Source organism: Galeopterus variegatus, unplaced genomic scaffold, assembly GCF_000696425.1.
Source record: "Galeopterus variegatus unplaced genomic scaffold, G_variegatus-3.0.2 Scaffold1744, whole genome shotgun sequence".
NCBI classification, from domain to species: domain Eukaryota; kingdom Metazoa; phylum Chordata; class Mammalia; order Dermoptera; family Cynocephalidae; genus Galeopterus; species Galeopterus variegatus.
The window spans coordinates 255322-276234 of NW_007727855.1; the positions used below are offsets into that span (position 1 = coordinate 255322).

Sequence of the window (20913 nt, forward strand, 5' to 3'; positions counted from 1 at the left end):
CGGGGCGCGGCCTGGGCGCGGTGCTGGAGGAGCTGCGGCAGACGCGAGCAGACCTGCGCGTCCTGCGGGGCTGGGCGGCCGGGCGCTGGCTGCCGGCAGGTAAGGGCCTCCCCGGCCGCGGCTTTGTTCCCGGAGCGCGCGTCGCGGGAAGCCTGGTCGGGTCACCTTCCAGGGGACGCTGTAATGGGAAAGCACACACACGCGCACATCCCTATTTCTGCATGCACGGTCACCGAGTTCAGGCACACCCCACGAGGCGGGAAAATTGACTTGAGAAAGTATTCCTCAGCCCTAGGAACCCACAAGAAGGCTGCGGACGTAAGCGTCACGGTCTCGAAGTGGACGCCAGGGGCCCCCGACACCCGATCCGACCAGGCGCTGCAGGAGTTCCACCGGCCGGTGACAGCAGTGACCCCTCTCGCTGCCCGGCTTCCCTCCGTTAGGGCTTTGCACGTCTTCTAATTTTATCCTGCCTCTCTCTTTAGGGGAGCTCTGGTTTCCCGCGCTATTTCAGAGCCCAGCCTAATTTTTAGAGACGTTTCCCAACCCCTCGGCTGGCCCCTCCTCCTCTCCGATTCCGATCAAGAGCCTTGGTGCAGAATCTGATCTCCTGAAGGATCAGAGAAATTCCCCAGGCGCCCCCAGCCCGCGGGGTCCGTGGAATTAGCGCGCCAGTGCAGGTTGGATGGTGCGCGGTTTGGCGTTCAGCGTGGAACGGTCAGGTGTAGTAGCCAATCCGCGAAAGCGACAGCAGTCCCACCCCAGGGATTTGGAGAATCAGAGCCACACAGGAGAGAGTCTGCTCAAACCAGATGCAGCTTGTCAAAGTCCCATGTGACACTCCATGAAATCTCCAGACAGACTTGGGTTCTTTTAAAGTTGTTTAAAAGAAAGAAATAGAAGATTTGGGGCCAAGTAATACCGGCTTATACGTCAAAATTTCTAAAAATGGTGATATGATAATCATTTATTAATTACATTAGATCAGTGTCCTAGGTAAGAAAATATAATTTACACATTTCCTGAGGATAACAGAAACAGAAAACAAACAATGCCATCCTTCCCCATATTCCCTATAAAACAACCCTTACTGGATGAGGTAGGGGAAAGAATCATAAGCATGTGTGAGTCTGTTTCATTTAAATTTACAGAAACCATACCAGAATATCAGTCTTTCTTCAGTATTTGAAGGCTGCTTATCAGTACAGAGCACCTTTCCTTAAATATTCAGTAGGGCTTCAGAGGAGGAAAAGCATAAAATCAAATATGCAGTCGGTCCTCATTGTAAATGATAGGAGATAAATTATAATTCTGTGGCTATTTTAATGGTTGAAATATCTTGTGTTTTGCAAATCATGTAAAGTTATTGTACATATAATGTACTTGAAAAATTGAAGAATTACCCTAATTTTCATCTTCACTTCTGCATATTAGAACAGAAGAGGGATGTGTGTCAGAATTCTAAAACGTTAATTCTTATTACATCCAATGATATTTTTACCCACATGCTTTGATTTCTCTTCTCTTGGTCGCCTGCCAGCTTGGTTCCTAAGGGGTTCCTAATCATTCTGTTGTCGGCCTCCTGAGAACCTGGTTTTAATTTTGTTTGACCTTTGATAATATAATCAGAAAAACCTATTAGTTAAAAGCCATTTCATGAGAGAGTTTCTGACATTTTAAAGAGGTATCAAGAGCCTCTATCACTGGTCTCCAAAAGAAGCCACAAAAAACTGCCAACGTGTAGTTCCAGTGCAGCCTAGAAGGAAGCTGGTCTCCCGGACACAATCAAGGAATGCTTTGGAATGCAATTCTGACTGCCTGGGCTTATTCAAACAGGAAATCAGTTAATTAGATTGCAGTAGACACCGTCTTGAACACTACTTTACTGAAACTTTACAGAGACCAGAATATCTCAAATACTAATGGATATGGTAATACTTTGTTTCATGATCTTTATTTTATTTAATTAATGCAGCTAGAAAAAAATGCACCTATCAATTTCACTTGAGAAAAGAATCAATATTTTATTCAAAATCAATTTCAAAGAACGTCAAAAGTGCAAATTAGTCAGCGAAAAAAGTTAATACAAAGAGTGAAAAGACCAGTTTGTACTTACTTTAGTATTGTAGTTACTTCTATATGATTTTCTGAATCTCGATTTTTCTTTTTTTACTATTGCTAAAGGATAGAGTCCACATCTGTTTAATGTTATCAGGACAGGGCCTAGCTGGGAGCCACTTGCAGAAGTTCCACACTTTGCTTGGATGTTTCGTTCCTGCAAGTTCTGTCTATACACCAGTTAGTCCTTAAAAGCTCTGGGAGTTTGCTTTTCAAAAAGCTATCTTATGCCAAATCTTGTTCAGGTTGTTATAAAGTGAATACCTATCCCTAATTTAGTTTTTACTTTAGAAATTTCTTTCTTTGGTGTTTGTGTGTGTATGTCTATAAAGCAGAGCTCTTCTGTTAAATGTTTTAGCACCATGATTTCCCAGAGACACCTGGAAGGTCTTTGTTTCAGCATCCTCAGCTACCCAACTGACCATGTGGCTTTGAGATGGACAGAGGTGGGAGCTCAGTGAATTTGAAATGTCCCCTCCTCCTAAGTGCTCTTTAGCAGAAACATGTTCTTCAACCAGGCTCCTTAAAAGAGTTCATTCCCCTTAAAGATTTTCTATTACTGCTTAAATAGTATTTGTAAGCATGTAGACAAAGTAAGATTTTTAAAAAATATATCGTGAGTTTTAATCGTGATCGTTTAATAAAAGTTTTATAAATTCCTATTAATACAAGAAGGGAGGATTTTTTACAAGGTTTTGCAATAGTTTTTTGACTTCAGTATTACAGACTTTTAAAGAAAATGCCTTTCAATTTTAAACTGCACTATTAATTCAAAGACAAAGATTATTCCTCACACGAGTGATCTTATCACATAAATATCCACCTGGTAGTTGCTTTTATACGCTATGTTTAAAGATATGTGTACATCAATCTTTTTAATTTAAAAACAGCAGTACACATGAACTTTTAATGTATAGACTGGAAGATTACCACTGTAGTAGTAACTATTTTTAAAGCATAAACCACAAAATAAGAGTTTTTAAGCATATCCTTGGTCTACCCAGTTCATCTTGAGTGCTATATACCTATCTTGCAGGATATTAGAAGCAGAATGGAAAGGCCTGTTATAGATAACACTGAAGCCTGGAGAGATGGGGCTCATCAAAAGCTACACAGCTCGTTAATAGTAAAACAAACTGAATTCTAGCCCTCCTAGCCAAATCCTGGGGTTCTATTATTAAGAGGCAATGTAGCGTGCTGGTGAAGGGTGTGGCTGCTGTAATCAGACTGCCAAGTTCAAACCCCAATCTTGCTACTTATCAGCTGTGTAAGCACAGGCAAGTTACTTTGCCTAAGTTTTCTCATCTGTAAAATGAGAGTAAAAAAGACCATCGCTGAGTGTTGGTATGAGGATTAAAATGACACATAAAGTGATTAGAATAGTATCTGGCACCCAGTATGTACCCATTAAGTGTTAGTCATCTTTATTATACATTGTTGCCTTTCAAAGGTAGTTTTATAAAAACTCTTCAAAGTTTACAAATATTTGAGAACAAGTGATGTATTACAATTTATTCCACAATAGCATCACTATTCTAGAATTTTGTTTAAAAACGCATGTTGATAATGGCTAAATGAGTGAGCTAGATCTACTGAATTTCACAGGGTTATTATTCTAGGGGCTTGGTGGAGACAAGAAGGGGGAAATAGGTTTGGGTCTAAATTCTTGGAAGTTGCAGAATCATTGTCTGAAGCTAACTCATAGTGATTCAACATTTTTTTTTTTTTAAAGCAGTAACAAAGAAAATAAGCTAGTTGGGAGGGGAGGTAGAATTCAACATGGTTTTTATTATTTTGTGGGTTGGACTAGTTGGCTCTTTCTTCTATTTGCATGTTTTCTTCTCCATTTAAATGCTTAATTGAATAAGACAGTTGGCTTTCCTTATTCTTATTTTCTTTGCTCTACAAAGATTACTCTTACAGCCCCTTAAGTCATAATGTGATACTGTGTATAGTTTTCAATGGTAGTCATTAAAATGTTTATGTTAAAATAACTAAATGCCAGGATACTTCTGAATGAATTTGTATTTTCTCTCACATTCTTCTCACTTTCTTGCTACTCTAGGTTGTGAGACAGCGATTTTATTCCCAATGCGTTCCAAGAAGATTTTTGGAAGTGTGCATCCAGTGAGACCAATGAAGCTTGAGTCTTTCAGTGCCTGCATTTGGGTCAAAGCCACAGATGTGTTAAACAAAACCATCCTCTTCTCCTATGGCACAAAGAGGAATCCGTATGAGATCCAGCTGTATCTCAGCTATCAGTCCATAGTGTTTGTGGTGGGTGGAGAAGAGAACACACTGGCTGCTGATACAGTGGTTTCTCTAGGAAGGTGGACCCACCTGTGCGGCACCTGGAATTCAGAGAAGGGGCGCATTTCCTTGTGGGTAAATGGTGAACTGGTGGCCACCGCTGTTGAGAGGGCCATGGGTCATGTTGTTCCTGAGGGAGGAATCCTGCAGATTGGCCAAGAAAAGAATGGCTGCTGTGTGGGAGGAGGCTTTGATGAAACATTAGCCTTTTCTGGAAGACTGACAGGCTTCAATCTCTGGAATCGTGTTCTCAGCCATGAAGAGATAAGAGAGACTGGAGGGGTGGAGTCTTGTCACATCCGGGGGAATGTCGTCGGGTGGGGGGTCACAGAGATTCAACCACATGGAGGAGCTCAGTATGTTTCGTAAGTGTTGTGAAACTCTACTTGAAGCCAAAGAAAGAAACTCACATTTTAAATATATGCCAGTTTGGAAGGTCTAAAAACCCCAATGCATCATAAGCCTTGAGACTAATGAAGGAGAGAGTTGAGATCGATCTTTATTTATCTTGGCAAAATACTGAATAAACAGTTGAAGGGAAGACATTGGAGAAAGCTTTTGGGGATATTGTTACTAGACTTTGTGCCATGGTGCTTTCTGATTAATGCTGCGCCTCTGTCAGATAAACTCTCAAATAATTAAAAAGGACTGTATAGTTGAATAGTAGGACAATTGTTTTACTTTTCTTTGGCTAATTTTGTTTTGGCCAGAGATGAATTTTACATTGGAAGAATAACAAAATAAGATGTGTTGTTCATTGTTCTTTGTTATTGGTATGTACCTTATTACAAAAAATTATGATAAAAACATATTTATACTATAAGGTGACTTAACAAATATAAAGTAGTTTATATGTTATAATCGAATGTAACTTTTGAGAAGATAGTTGTATAAGTTATATTGTAAAATGGGTTTGTATTAACTTTATTAAGACTATTTTTGTAATGCTCTACTTTAAATAAAGTGTTTTATAAAACTAGGTCATGTCATCTAATTGTAAATCTAAGAGATGTTTTGGAGCAAATTCACACTTTTCTTTTTTCATCTAAAATAGGCAATTAGTTTTCAGGGTCTAATCTATTATGTAAACGGCAATAGTTAACATCGTAACTATTAGAAACAAACCATGAAAGCTGTTTTAAGTTTTGGCTTCCTATAAATTATAAGCAGGAAATACGATCTTGTCTAAGTCAATTCACTTCTCTGGATTTTCGTTTTCTCAGCTGAGAAATCAAGAAATTGAGGAAATAAGGATTTCTAGATCTCTTCTAATTTGATGATTCCATGAGCTTAAACAACTTCCATAATATGAAAGGAAGCAAACAAACAAACATGAATCATCAGAGTTTCCTGCATACACGTGATGCCTGCAAATAATGGCTGAGGACTGTTATTGGGGAGATCTAAGAATCTGGAGAAGAAATAACGCCTGTGAGAGCTTGGAAACATACCCCATGCTCTCACTCATGGAGGAGAGGCAAGTCCAGCCCCTTCACACTGCAGATGGGGAGATGGGAGGTAACTCTTCCCACCACACTAGTGTTCTCCTGTAGATTCTATGTGAGGGCTGGTGGAAGAGCACCACGAAACTGCTTCAGAAACACAGTAGAATCACAGTGAGGATGCGTCCTCCTACAGATAGGGCCTGAACAACCACACAGGTCATTTCCTGTTCATGAGGTTTGAGGAACAGAACCAGGGGTAATTTTATAACTAACCATGAGGGTGTCCTTAGGCCAGTTACATAACTTCTCTGGGTCTTCTCATTAAGTGGAGGGGGTTGGACTCTTAGAGCCTTTCAGCAATAAAACTCCATGCATTTAATAATTTTTTTTTAAAGATGACTGGTAAGGGGATCCGAACCCTTGGCCTTGGTATTATCAGCACCACACTCTCCCAAGTGAGCCATGGGCTGGCTCCTTGAATCTAATAATGTTTGAGGATGCTCATGGCATCAGCACAGTTTCATCCCACTCTCAAGACCCACAAAACCAGCCTGATGAGTCTCTAAGAAAATCACTTGCAGTTATGAGCTGACAGGTCAGTTTCTGACTCTTGGAAATTACATAATTCAAGGTTGCAGGCACACTGGCCACAGGCAAAGTCCCTGTCTAGCCATTGTCTACATGACTTGAGGTCTCAAGTGGAAGAAGAAATACTGGACCCAAACTTAGGTAGAAAGTGAGGCATGCTTTTGATTCCAGCATGAACTATATTTAAGACACCTCAGATGATGCAGGCCAAGACAAATGCAAACTCACATGCTGACAGAATTAAATATAAGGGAACTTTTTATTTTTTAAATAATTACATGTTGAGGGCAAAAAATAAACAAATAGAAGGAAAAAAACACCAAGTCTTGGGTCATAAAGGTAGAAATTTCATCTGCTATGGCAATAAATCTGGATAAGTGTTCAGGAACTTCTAGTCATTCCCTGATATCCAGTTTCTCTCTTTGCCTCAGTAACAGAATTCTAGTTTTAGTGGCACATACAGCCACTCAGAGTAAAGTCTATATTTTTTTTAGCATTGCTTGCAGCTAGGTGTGGCCATATAATTCAGTTCTGGCCAGTGCTGAAGTACTGTATGCTATTCTCTTTCCCTTCCTCCTTCTGTCTGATTGGAATGTGGTAATGATGGTTGGAATTTCAGCAACCATCTTAAACTGTGAGATTCCGTGCAACAATATAGAAAAGCCTGGTTTTCTGATGATTGTGAAGCTGCCTAGCCAGCCCTGCTCTGCCTGCCCCTGGACTTCTTTCACACGAAAGAAAAAAATATACTTCTATCTTTTTTTTTTTTTTGACCGGTAAGGCGATCACAACCCTCAGCACAGTGTTCTCCACACCACGCTCAGCCAGTGAGCGCACCGGCCATCCCTATACAGGATCCGAACCCACGCCACCAGTGCCACATCTCCGAGTGAGCCATGGGGCCGGCCCCACTTCTATCTTCTTTGATCCATTATTGACTGACCACCCAATCTAATCCTGACCTAGTAGAATTTAAAAAAAATTTTTTAATTAAAAAGACCATGCACTTTATTCTCTCCAAAGCACTCATAGCCTGTAATCAGAAGATACATTTTACAAATCCTCAGGTTGGACTTTTTTTTTTTTTTACTAACCAACAGCATTTAGTGAGTTTTAGAATATATAGGTATCAGCAAAAGGAGGAAGTAAGAAATGTGTAAAACTGAGAGAAAATGTCTAAGAAGAAATATCAGCATGCTGGCTTAGTTTATCATACTGGAACACAGTTTCATTTGTCAGAATAGTTATTGAGGGCACCACCATATTATGGCACAGTATAAAAATTGTGCAAAGTGACTTAGGTGAAAAATGTCTGTGTAACTAATATAAAATATATTAGATATATTAGATATCACTTGTGTGGGCTAGGGTGACCAATTGTCCTGGCTTGCCTGGGACTGTCCCAGCATTAGCACTGAAAGTCTCATATCCCAGAAACCCTCATTCTACTACATATGTATGTGTGTCCAGTAGAACAACATTTTTGCAGAAATAATACATGAACAAAACACAACTAAAATATTTTCTTTATCCATTACAATATAAATAGGCCTTTAAGTACTAATTCCTTTAAAATGTTTTCAGAACATTTGACTACTAAGTATATGTACATCATAGAATTTTGGAGCTTGGTATTTACAATTACTTAATTGACTTAAAATGAATTAGATTTGCAAACAAACAAGAAATTACTGATTTTTTAATTTCATTTCTTGTCAAATCTTATATTAGGAAGCTCTTCTTTGAGACATTTACTAAGACCAAATGTTTCCAGAATTGCCTTTTAGCTACTTAAGATATAGCACTCTTAAAGTTGAGAGTCTTGGTTAAAGTAATTGTGTATATTCATTTATACAGTCTAAGATTCAGTGAACGTGAAAGCTCATATTACTGATCCTTGTGTTCTGTTTTATAAATCCGGAGTGTAGAAAATAGCTTGCTGGGCTATGGGGTCACAAATCCAGTGTTCAAATCCTGGCACCATCACCTACTAACTTAATAACTGTAAGACATCAGGCCTGTCAACCAGTCTTCATAAGTTTCAAATTAGCCAAGAAATTAGGGATAACAAGACTTGCCTACATTGTTAAAGAGTTATTAAGCAGAAAATGTACATTAAGAGCTTTCTAAACCATAAAATAGTACTTGAAATAAAATAATTATCATAAAAAAATTTTTCCAAGTTGTTCCCAGTGGATTAAAACATACATGCATAAGCAGGTGGCTTCCAGTCAGGATGGCAGAAAAGATGGTCACCAGTGTCACTCCCACAAATCAACCAATTTACAACTATTAAAAAGCAATGACAGCCAAGCTGGGGCTGCTAGAGCTCAGGGGAAGAGGAGAGACCTACAGAGTACATGAAGGTGGGAGAAGCCAGAATGAGAGAAAGAAAGGACGCTCTCACCATTTCAAATCCTGGCCACTTCCAGTCTGGCCCTGGTGAGCAAACAGAGCAAGAGCTGGCAAAAGCCACAGCTGTGCCCTTTGGTTGAAGTTGCTTGGAGGCAGCAGGAGAGAAGAGGGCCTTGGTGGCCCTCAGACCAGCAAGACCACTAACAGGGTTCCCATAGACCCACATAGGAGCAAGGAGCCACAGACAACTGAAAAAAGGAGCTACTCAGAGGCCGATGAGTCATCACAAGGATCTGGCCCACAGCCCGTCCCATGGGAACTATTTGGAGTGTAGGCAGTGGGGGAGACGGGCCCATTAGGGGACATTGGGGCACAGCAAGGACAGCTGATCTGCCCCCCAATCAGCACAGAACCACTCAGAGGATACTGATCAGGAATGTAGAACTGCAGGAGTGCAGTTTGCTAAGAAGACTCAGGCCCAGACCAGAGTTTCTACACAAGCCAGGTGCACTGGATTTCACTAGATCCAGAAGTATCTACAAAGTCAACCATTAAAACCTGAGCTGCACAAAAAGTCTTCCCCAGGGAATCAGCAGAAAAGCAGCAAAGCAACAATTTAGCTTAACCACAAAGCTCAAGTGCTGGTCCTTACAGGAAGATCCCACATATTAGAAGTAAGCAAAGGACAACAAATTAGTTCCAGTGCAAAGTTTACGTGGTGGAAATAGCGAATAATCAAACACAAATCTGAAAGAAAAAACAAATACCCACAGACCAGGGACGAAGTTTGATGTTAACTAGTAAAGGTCTCACTTCACCAAAGAACACCTATAACACCTGGAAGAACCAGAAGCCCCTTGGGCCCCCAAGCCAGGGATGGGAGAGGGCCAGGGGTCTCAGCCATGTCCCCCAACACCCACAATCAGCCCAGCTATGACCATTGAGCTGCCACAGGAAACATCCTGGGCTCCCAGGTGAAGGCAGTGGTGGGCAGAGGGCTTCAGCCACACACACCCCCAACGTCTGCAACCAGCTCAGCAACAACCACTGAACCTCTGCTGGAAGCCCCATGGTCTCCTGAGCCAGGGTGGTGGGGGGCTGAGGATTTCAGCCGCACACACCTGACATCTGCATTCAGCCCAGCAATGACCAAACCACCACTGAAAGCCCTCTGGTCTCCCCTGCAGGAATGAGGGGTATGCCATAGGCCTCAGTGAGGCTCCCCCTCCTTCCTCCTTCTCCCACCCTATTTCCTTCCCCCTTCCTCTCTTCCCCTCTCACTCACTGCTCCACAACAAGATCCCGGAATGTCAAAACAGAGGGAGCCAGGAACCGACCCCTCCTCCTGCAACCAAGCATGCTGCTGCTGCCACAGGGCCCGCCCAGGGTTCTGGGGTATGGAGACGGGGACCAACCCTCCGCTCACAGCCAGGCAGGTAGCATGCCAGGAGCACTGCTTCATGTGGCTAGCCCACCACTGCCACTGTGATAGCCATGGCTGCCGTAAAAGCAGCTAGATGCCACAACCGCCATGCAGATGGCCTGCCCAAGTGCATTGTCACAGGGAGGGTCACCAATGGAGACCAAAGAATGGAGGGGGATGTTTCTCTTCACCCACCATGTAAACTTTTAGAAGAAGCATCTACTCTATAATAATAGTGGGGGACCTGAACACACCTCTCTCAGCACTGGACAGATCATCCAGGCAACAAATAAACAGAGTAACCATTACTCTTTCAGTTGGAAAGAAGAAATCTAGGGTTATCAGAGGTGGGAGGGAGAGGGGGATGGGAGAGATTGGACAAGGGGCATAAAGAATAAGTACAACTTTTAATAATGTATATGCTAATAATATTAATTTGATCAACATATGTCAACATTGAACCCCAAAATATGTATAATCAATTATGATTCAATAAAAAATAAATAAAATAATCCCCCCCCAATTCATACATATGTAAGCAAATAAATAGAAATACAAACAAATAAATGAATAAAAGGATTCTCTTACATTGTGGGTAAGTCATTTTCAGAGTTCAGCACGTGGATGTCCACTTCTGTACAGGCCTTATTATGCTTCACAGCGACATCTGCTGGTGAAGTCAAGAAGGTGCAAATTCTGACTTCCTTCAGAGCCAAGTCTTGGTCAATAATTCAGAAGAGGCCCTTTTCTGTCCCAAGATGTGTCTCTATTCATTGATTCATATTTGGATTGCCTTTTACAACACTATATTTGGTATTTCCCTATATGTGTTAATATTCAGGTTGAATATTCTTAATAATATTGCTTAGTAGTTTATTTCCTAGAATATTTGATTAATAATTTTTTTTTCTAACAACTTGTAATACAGCAAACCTAAAACTTTTTCTTTAAGAATAATTGTATCATAAATTTTTAAGGGCTAAGCATCTCCCTAGAGATTATGAAACAAAGAAATATGGTTCTGCTCCAATGTTTCAATAGGGACCTGGTACATGGCAGATGCTCAATTAATGATGACAGCAACACTGATGATGATGATGATCATAAGAATAACAGTGACTGTTGATAAACTATGGGCCTACCATTGTGCAAAGTATAGATGCTTCATCTATTTAAAGCTCATCCACCCTATGTGGTACATATTACTATTGTCATAATATATGGGGGATCAATTTTTTTTATCTCCATTATTCTGAGACAGCTCACCTATCAGTGGTCTGAATTTTGTCTCACAGAGAAATAAATGAGGTGAATTTATCATCATTAACTAGACAGTCTTTTCCAGGATATTCCAGTAAGTCAGAAAGGAATGTGGACTCTTGCTGAGACAATATTAGATTTTCTTTCCAAGACTTTCTACTTAAGTTTCAAATCAGTTGAGGTAATTTTGTGACTCGTGCCAGAGGACCATGTAAAAGGTATATTGATGGAGAGGAATATTTCCTTATTATGACCACTGATTCAAAAAAGAGACATCACTCCTTTGGATTTGAGAGCGATGGTGTGCACTGCAATCGAAATTTGGAAAGGGCTCCTCTACAAGCCCTCAAATAATCTAAAGTTGGAGATACCCTCATTTTAAGAGTCTTTAATAATATTGTCAGCTTCTCTGGTTAAAGATACATTAACTCATGCTACATTAAACATTGGTTGTGCTTTTATCTTCCAATAACGGACAGGTATTACAGCCCATCTTTGTATGTGGCAAAGAACGAGTTTGGAGAATTATTCAGGAGCACTGGAAAACAACTCTCTCCTCTGAAATGGTTCTGATGTTACAAAATATCAAATTACTGCTGATATGATTTAAGCAGAAAACAAATTCATTACCCAAGTGACATCCTTGCCCTATTTTTTAATTCAAGGGGGAGCATTCAATATTTCCCCATTAGGTATAGTGTTAGTTTAGGTTTTTATGGTTTTTTTGGTAGATACCCTTTATAAGAAAAAGAATGCTTCCTTCTACTGTTAGTTTGCTGGGAGATTTTTCTTTTTTAAGTCATGAACAGACTTTGAATTTTACTAACGAAGAGATTTGATGTTTTGATTTTTATATTTAGGTCTTTATTCCACCTAAAATTAATCTATGTATGTTATAATATGGACAATTGTCCCAGAACCATTTATTGACTAGTCTATCCATCTCCATTGCAAAGATTCCCCTGCCATACTGTCAAACATCACTTAATGATGGGGATACATTCTGAGACGTGTGTTGTTAGGTGATTTCATCATTGTGTGAATGTCACACAAACCTAGACGATACACCCTGCTACACACAGAGTAGGGTATATGGAATAGCCCATTGCTCTGGCCACTGTCATATATACAGTCTGTCATTGACCAAAATGTCTTTATGTGGTACATGACTGTATTCAATTTCCATGTATGCATGGGTTTGTGTCTTGCCTTTCTATTCTACTTTGTGGGCTATTTGTCTGTTCTTAACCAGTGCTACACTGTCTTAATCACTATGATTTTACAATGTCTTGATATCTGGTAGGAAAATTACCTCCTCCTCTTCCCCCCCCCCCAAAATTCCCATCTTGTTCACCCTCTGTGAAATTGTTTTGGCTATCTGTTCTTCTTTACCTTGTGAATTTTAAGATCAGTTTGTTATTTCTCATTGAAATCTCTGTTCATATTTTATCAAAATATTACTAAATTTATTGAGAATTAACATCTTTGATACATCAAGTTCTGCCATCCATGAACATGGTATATTGCTGCATTTGCTGCTTCTTTATTCAGTTGCTTTCAATAAAGTTTTACAATTTTATTCTCAAAAGTAACATGCATGACTTCCAAGCTCTTTGCAAAAAAAGAAGAAAAAATCGCATACTTATTTTCCTTTAAGTATTGTACAAATATTTTTGATCTGCAATTGGTTGAATCTGTGGTGCAGAAACTGTGGATATGGAGGGCAAGTTGTATTTGGATTTTCTGCTACAGACAATCATCTTTTCTAGAAATAACATTTGTTTTGGGACTTCCTTTCTGATTCTTATAACTTTCATTCATTTTTATGGTCTAGGCTAGGGATTCTAGTGCCAAAATAGAAGTAGATATTATAGTAGCATCCTTGTCTCATTCCTTTAAAGGAATGCTTCTACCGTTTCAGCAATAAACATATATGTGTATGTGTGTGTTGTATATATATTCCTTAACCAGATTAAGAGGTTATATATAATATAATCAGGTTAAGGAAGTTCTCAAAAATTTCTAGTTTACAATTTTTTTCATGAATGGATACCAAATTTTATGATCTTTTACTGATCACATGATTTTTTTCCTTTTAGTTTTTTACTGTGATAAATCACATTTTAAATATTAAACCATCCTTGCATTCCTAGGATGAACTCAACTTCATCATTAGCATTTTATAAAATGAAGATAACAATAGTTTCTATCTCATAAAATATTGGGGAATAAATATATAAATGAAAAGACCAGACCTGGTGTACAGTTAGCACTCATCAAATATTACCTATTATTTTCTTTAAGCATTGCTAGAGTCATTTTGCTAAATTTTTATTTATAATTTGTGCTTCTATGTTCATAATTAAGATGGATGGTTCTGTATTTTCCTTTCTCATACTGCTTTGATGTTGATATCACAGGTATACTAGCCTTGTATAATTAGTTGGAGAATGCACTTCTTTTTCAATTGTCTGAAAAAGTTTAGATAAAATTGTAAATATTTATACCTTGCAAATTTGTTATAATTTGCCTACAAAACTATAATGAGACAGTTTTTTTATTTAAAAAATTTTGGGTAGGTTGATTTTAAAATCCTGATAGTTATTTGATATGGAGATATTCAGGTTTTCTATCCCCTTAGCTCTCAAATATGAATCAAGACAACACTCTGCTCAGGCCTTTTATCTTTCTTCCAAAAAGAAAGACCTTTTCCTTCTTACTTGCAGAATTCAGAGAATACAAAACAGACAAATGGAGTCTAAACAATTTGAATAAAATGAATGTGTAGTTACATTTAATGTGAAAGTAAACATTACTTCCATATAAACATTAATAATGAGAGATAGCAAAAATTGGCTTGGAACTACTGAAATATTTGCCTTCAGGGACAAAGTCTCTCATAATTAACTTATAAGCATAAAGGAGGCATCTGGTTTAGAATCAGGGATGGACATACATATAGTACAATTGTAAAAAAATATGATCAATGAAATAATACCAACAAAGTCAGTCTAAGGGGCAGACACCACTGATATAACAGAAGGCTTGCTTGGTCCCATCTGGTCAACTTTTTTATCATTGTTTTAAAATGAAGACCAGAGTGACTCTGCTCATAAAATTTACAGATGACAAGGACCTTGGAAGAATTGCAGGTATATTGAGATGGAAGAAACATTATTCAATAAGATCTTGGCATGCCACAGCAATGGGCTGAATCTCCTAAGAAAAAGGGTAGAGTTAAAAGTAAGTACAGTTGACCCTTGAATAACACAGGGATTTAGGGTACCAACACCGCTAGCAGTCAAAACTTTGCACGTAACTTTTGACTCCCCTAAAACTTTACTACTAATAGCCTACTATTGACTGGAAGCCTTATCAATAATATAAACAGTCAATTAACAAATATTTTATATTTTATATTATTATATACTGTATTCTTACAACAAAGTAAACTAGAGAAAAGAAAATGCTCTTAAGAAAACCACAAGGAAGAGAAAATACATTTACAGTACTCTACTGTATTTATTGATACTCTAAGGTTTTTTATTGAAAAAAATCCACATATAGGTGGACCCATGCAGTTCAAACCCACGTTGTTCAAGGGTTAACTGCGCTTACATAAGGCTCAAAAACCCAACTCCAGGGCTGACCCCGTGGCTCACTCGGGAGAGTGTGGCGCTGGGAGCGCAGTGGCGCTCCTGCCGCAGGTTTGGATCCTATATAGGGATGGCCGGTGAGATCACTGGCTAAGCGTGGTGCGGGTGACACCAAGCCAAGTGTTCTGATCCCCTTACTGGTCACAAAACAAACAAACAAACAAAAAAACCCTGACTCCACACACAGAGTATGGCAGAAATTACTGAATATACTACAAAACAACTTGTATAAAAAAACAAATTTGGAGATTTAGTGGACAATAAACTCAACAGAAGTCAAAGGTGTGATTGTATGGCTGACAAGAAAGTGAATTTGATTTTAGGTTACATTACGGTAGACATGGCATTGCAACAGGGATAAATCCATTTTAGTCCTTACAGGCAAGACCAAACCTGGCATATTACGGTCAGCCATTGCCTGCACGCTGTGTGATGCCAACCAGCAAACCAGAGCTTATTCAGGGGAGCCAAAAGAAGGAGGGGGCAGGGTACATCCAGCAAATGGATGCAGATCAAGTCATCTGAATACCCTGAGAGAGAATCTGTGGATGTTAGGCCTGGGCAAGGAAAGAGGGGTGTGCAAAGGGATGGAGTGGTAAGACGTGAGAGTAGTGGCTCAGTTTCTGAAAGCTTGTCACGTGAAAGAGAAGCTAGGGTTTACGGCCCAAGGAGAGGGTCTTAGCCAAAAATGGGAGCCCCCCAGCGAAAGAACTTTTAATTCAATGAAAGGAAGAAATATCTAACTCTCAGATTTGTCCAGAGGTTGTCACAGAAAATAGTGAGTTCGCTGGCACTAAAGGGATTCAAATATAGGGAGGCCATCATGATTATCATTATCACCATCTTAGCTAATGTTTATCGAGAGCTAAATATGTTCTGCCATTATTCATGAAATGTCTTACTATCTGTATTTACATATGAGGAAACAGAGGCTCAGAAAAATAAAAAGACGAGTATTTGGTGGAGCTGAGATTCAATCATAAAAGTAGGCTTTAGAGTGAAATGGCCAGGGTTTGAATCTTGCTTTTTTAACTTCTCTAAGCTTCAGCTTGCTCATCTACAAAATGTTATGGTGGGCATGTGTGTTTTCTCGGTACCCAGTATTCATTCACACCACTGTTGGCAACAGCCCTGGGTTTCTCCTGGGGATCTACTCCTCCTCTGCTCCCCTTCCATGTGTTTCTGCCACAGCTGACCACCTGCAGGTTCTCCTGCTCCAAGGAGGCTCATGATCTTCTGGCAATCATGATGGATTGGTTCAGAAATTGTCATGTGGTCAGTGTCAGGTCCAATAGAGAAAATGAGACTGTGGATTATCTTTTGCTTAATTGGTATCCACAATGACGTGAGCTGGAAGCTGCAGAGGCCCACACCATGGAGAATGAAAGTGAAACCCATCCACACCAAGCAGAGCTGAGTAATGACCACCACCGAACCACTGAACCAAGCCACATGGGAAGTCTGAGAGCTCACGGACTTTCCAGTCCTGCGCGCCACTGAGGAGGAGTCTCTGTTGCTCCTGCTCCTCCCCCTTCCTCCTGCTCTTTCTTTTCTTCTTCCTCTTTATCATCAAGCCATTTATGCCTGAGGTGTCTGCTACTTAAAATACTACTAATTTGTAAAATGGGATAATAATCAGACATCCGTTATAGGTTCTTGCGGGTATTAAATGATATAATGGGTATAAATGGTTTAATATCATATCTGGCATAAAGAATGTATGCAATAAATTTTAGCCATGGTAGTTATTAATGTTATTATTATTATTGTCATCATCGAATGGATGAGCATTCAATGCTTTATGCAGAAGTAGAAATATGGGAGAATAAGGATTAGAATACTGCAAATCAAGAAGGAAAGTCTAAAGGGGAGAAAAATTATAGGTAATGAAAAAAGAAATCCCAATGATTACCCCTATGGCAGTTTGGCAGGGGATGTAAGGCAAAGATTTGCAGAGCAAAACACCTACTACTCAGACAGCAAATCCCTTCTGGTTTGTCAATCACTTGTGATGGGCTCGTGTGAGTGATATTGGAGTTTTACAGTCACATCAGTCCTAAAAATCTAAACCCTGAAGTATGTTACTTCAACTTTGTATAAGTCAAATTACCATTCATTTTATGGTGATTTCCATAGCGTCAAATCAAACAAACCAAATTATTTGTTTATTTCAAATGCTTATAGTACAATTAGAAAGTATATTTTGTGTTTCAAGAGATTTCTTTGTCACTGAAAAAGCATTTAAAATAGATGAACTGAGTTCTTGGAAGCTGTAAAAAGATAATCCAGTTTTTTCCCCCCATAAATCTGTTACTTGCAAGTCTGACCATTATGTTTTAAAATGTGTGATATGTATAAGTGCTTGTAATTCCTATAAAATCTGTTCCAAGAATGTAGACAAAGTGGTGAAAAAAGCATAATTGCCTTTCTGGACTTTTAGCAAACTTAATATCACGTAAAAAGTGTAATTAGCAATTTAATTTTGTGGTCAAAGGAAATTAGAAATGAAAACATTGACTAGTATTATCAATGACAAGTCTTTAGAGGGGAGCACAGGTTGAATGATAAACTTCTACTGTCACGCTGGAGTTCAGACACTGGGGCGTCTGGCTGACCATTGGGGTGGCTGGTCAGAAGTCTGAGGATGGTGCTAAGACCCCTCCTTAGGAATGTGTGGTACAATGAGCTTCACTTAGAACAAAACCTTAGTTCTTGGCAGGTAATGGGTGTTTTTAAAACTGGAAAACTAATATGTTGGTAACCCTGGGTGGAGAGTTGAGCACAGGAAAAGGAAAGTAAGTTTTAGATAAAACAGACCCATCTATTTTACTACTTATGTGATAACATAGTTTGGGAGCCAAGCAACCTGCTCTGGGGCCTCTCTACCAACATATAACACCAAGAAGAAAGACTGGCATTCTCTTCCATCCTGCCACAGGCTGCCACATGGAATTGGTGGGCAGAGGACTGGTGGCTCCCGAAGCTTCAGGTGGATCAGCACAAAGGTACAGAGGCTGCAGGCCTGGCAGGGCAGCATGGAGTCCCCTGAGTGGAGTCCATTCCTGGGACCTCCCGGCAGCAGCCTCGAGTCTGCTGGGCTCAGGGTGTGGAGGAGGACAGCACCGTAGCATGCGGTGCAAGAAGCCTGAGCAGAATAGCAGCACGGGCTTGCAAACTTGATCGGCGTGCCTCGGGAAGGCAACACACATAGGACATGGGAACCCTAAGAAGTACTTGGACAGGGAGCACTTTACAGGAGGTTAATGCTCAACCTGAGCATGTGGGGGACTGTGTCAGTAAAATGTAGGCTGATGTAGTCATGGACCACGTGCATTTTTATTAATGAGGACATGGGACATTTGGATGCCTATCAAATAATACCATATATCATTCTCTGGCCCCAAATTCAAAAATGCATGGTTTCTGATAGATCTGAAACCAAAAGAAAAAAAGAGAAGACAAAAAGAATATTTTGTGTGGACTATCTTTACCTTGTTTTTCATTCAAATGTTGGAACAATTAGCAGAGGTGTCCTGATTTGATTTTTTATGGTAGTACTAACACACTTGTAAATCAGTCCCAAATCATGCTCACATTTAAGAAGTCATTACACATTTTCTGGTGTATCTTATCTAACAAAAGACATTTCTTTCTTTTGGAAACCAAATGAAGAAGAGGTTCTCCATCTTCCACTGAGAGCAGGGGGACACATTCCACTCAGTACACAGAGATGAGCTTTCCACGGCTCATAGTTGGACAAGGTAAGCAACAGCATAGAAAATGCAGTTCTCCAAACTGAGAGAAGCAGAGTTGGAAGGAAGCTTACAACTCATCTAATGAACCCAAATAATTCATCTGCCAGGTGAAGAGACCCAGTCTCGGCCAGCCCAGGTGACCTTATGCATGTTCACAAGTCAACTAGTAGCAAAGCAGAAAATGAGCCTGCCTCTAAATACTATAGGTCCCACTTTCCACATACCACAAATGCTTGATGAAAATACTTTTAAATGACACATAAAACATGTCCCCAAGCACAGCCTTTGCAACGTACCTTGGAGTATGCTCTTTACTATAACTTCTGTGTGATCAGCTAGGAGATCGGCCTTGGTAATTGCCGCCAGGGACAGGTAGTTAGACATACTCCTGCACAGTTCCTTGTTGCCTCTGTGGAGGAATTTCACTGCAATAGGGATGGCTAATGCCATCACAAGGGGCCGGCTGTAATTCTGAGGAAATGTAAGAAAGTGACAAATAATGAGTGATTCCTTATTCATTCATTTATAGTCATTTATTCATTCATCCAAACAATATTTATTAAGTTCCCAGAGTACAGCGATGAAGCACAGGCCCTCCCCTGTTTACACTGTATCTGAGAACTGCGGGAACTCTTGCTCTTGTTTGGGAGACTTAAAGGCAAACAGGGAGTCAGCAGCATGGGCTGGTGGGGGCTGTGACAGGCAAAGTGCAGGGCGCTAATCAAGTAAGGAAGAAGCACCTAATCCAGTCTTGGGGGTGTCAAGAAAGCTTCCTGGAGGAGGTGATGTTTTAGCTGGGACTTAATGGTTGAATAGGAGATGGCTGGGTGGTAGCAAGCTGAGGAGTGGACAGAAGGAAGAGCACCTGTGGAGGCACAGAGGTGAGGGGCGCTCTATGCCTTTGGGGAGTTGTAAAGAGTTAGTCCAGCTGGAGTGTGGTATGTGGGGAGACAGGGTGGGAAGGCGATGGGAGGGGCAGGACAGGCAAACAGCATGATTGTGACTGGTCCGATGCACCAGGCTGAGGAGTTTGAGATTAATCTTTAGGGCAATCAGGGATCATTGATGAGAGGAATAACCCATCAGATTTACACTTGAGAAAACAACCAAAGGAATGTTGAACAAGTTGCTTTCTGAGGGTATCTTTAAAAACTAAAGTTTCATAGAATGAGATTCAGAAGAAAAAAATAAATGAACATAAGGCTAAAGGGGTTCTGGATCCTAAAATAATTCTCTTCTTGATTTACTTTGTGACTAAACATAAATGCCCTTACATATAAAATAGCACTATCAGCATTTACTTCCTTAATTGGGGAATAATATTTGGAAAACACAAATTGTTTTCTTAAAAACATACTCACTACCTCTGACCATCAACCACCCCTTGAACTGACTATCGGGTAGAAGCTGCACAGAGCACAATGCTGGTGGAGCTCACTTCATATTTTCATGTCATAAGTAAAAAGTGGTTGCTTTTTCTCTAACTGTTCACGTGAAAAGTACTTATCTTTCCACCCATGGATTTTGCCCTCTAGTACCTCCCACAGTTGTGGGTTTATGGTAGGGACTCAATGAACATCTGTCAAGTTAAATTACTAGTGACTAAAATATCATCTATTGTGACAGTTGTCACTGGACACATAATGTAGTGGGAAGCGCATCTGATGGAAAAGAAAGACTCCGGATTCTAATCTCAGCTCTGTCACCATCTTGCAGGGTGATGGTGGAGATGTGATCCACCTCTCCAGGTCTCACTGGTAAAAGTGACTGTCCTCATCTTTTCCAATTAAACAGTCTCTGATGAAAGGATCCCAAAGCAGACATAATACCAACTGCCCAACTCAGGAAGACTTTCTAGGCTGCTGAGGGACTAGTGACCTTCTTGTAAAGAGGGTCAAGTGATAATTACTGTCCAGATAGAGGTCTACATTAAGGTAGTCAATATCTAGGTTTGTCTGCATCATATTGACAACATTGAGGGAAAACCTAGAATGATGGACAAG

The 20913-nt window shown here is 40.0% G+C and overlaps 2 protein-coding genes across 2 annotated transcripts in view; one reads left to right on the forward strand and one right to left on the reverse strand.

Annotated features, from left to right (window-relative positions):
- PTX3 (pentraxin 3, long) overlaps positions 1-5407 on the forward strand; it is a 6347-nt gene extending 940 nt beyond the window's left edge. Inside the window, exons 3-4 of the mRNA XM_008578687.1 lie at positions 1-99; positions 4184-5407. The exon at positions 1-99 is cut by the window's left edge and continues 35 nt beyond it. Coding sequence (XP_008576909.1) covers positions 1-99; positions 4184-4797 — 713 coding nt within the window. The 3' untranslated portion in view covers positions 4798-5407. The remainder of the gene's footprint in view (positions 100-4183) is intronic.
- The window catches only part of VEPH1 (ventricular zone expressed PH domain-containing 1), a 283060-nt gene that overhangs the window by 184185 nt on the left and 77962 nt on the right, over positions 1-20913 (reverse strand). Inside the window, exon 4 of the mRNA XM_008578689.1 lies at positions 19207-19381. Coding sequence (XP_008576911.1) covers positions 19207-19381 — 175 coding nt within the window. The remainder of the gene's footprint in view (positions 1-19206; positions 19382-20913) is intronic.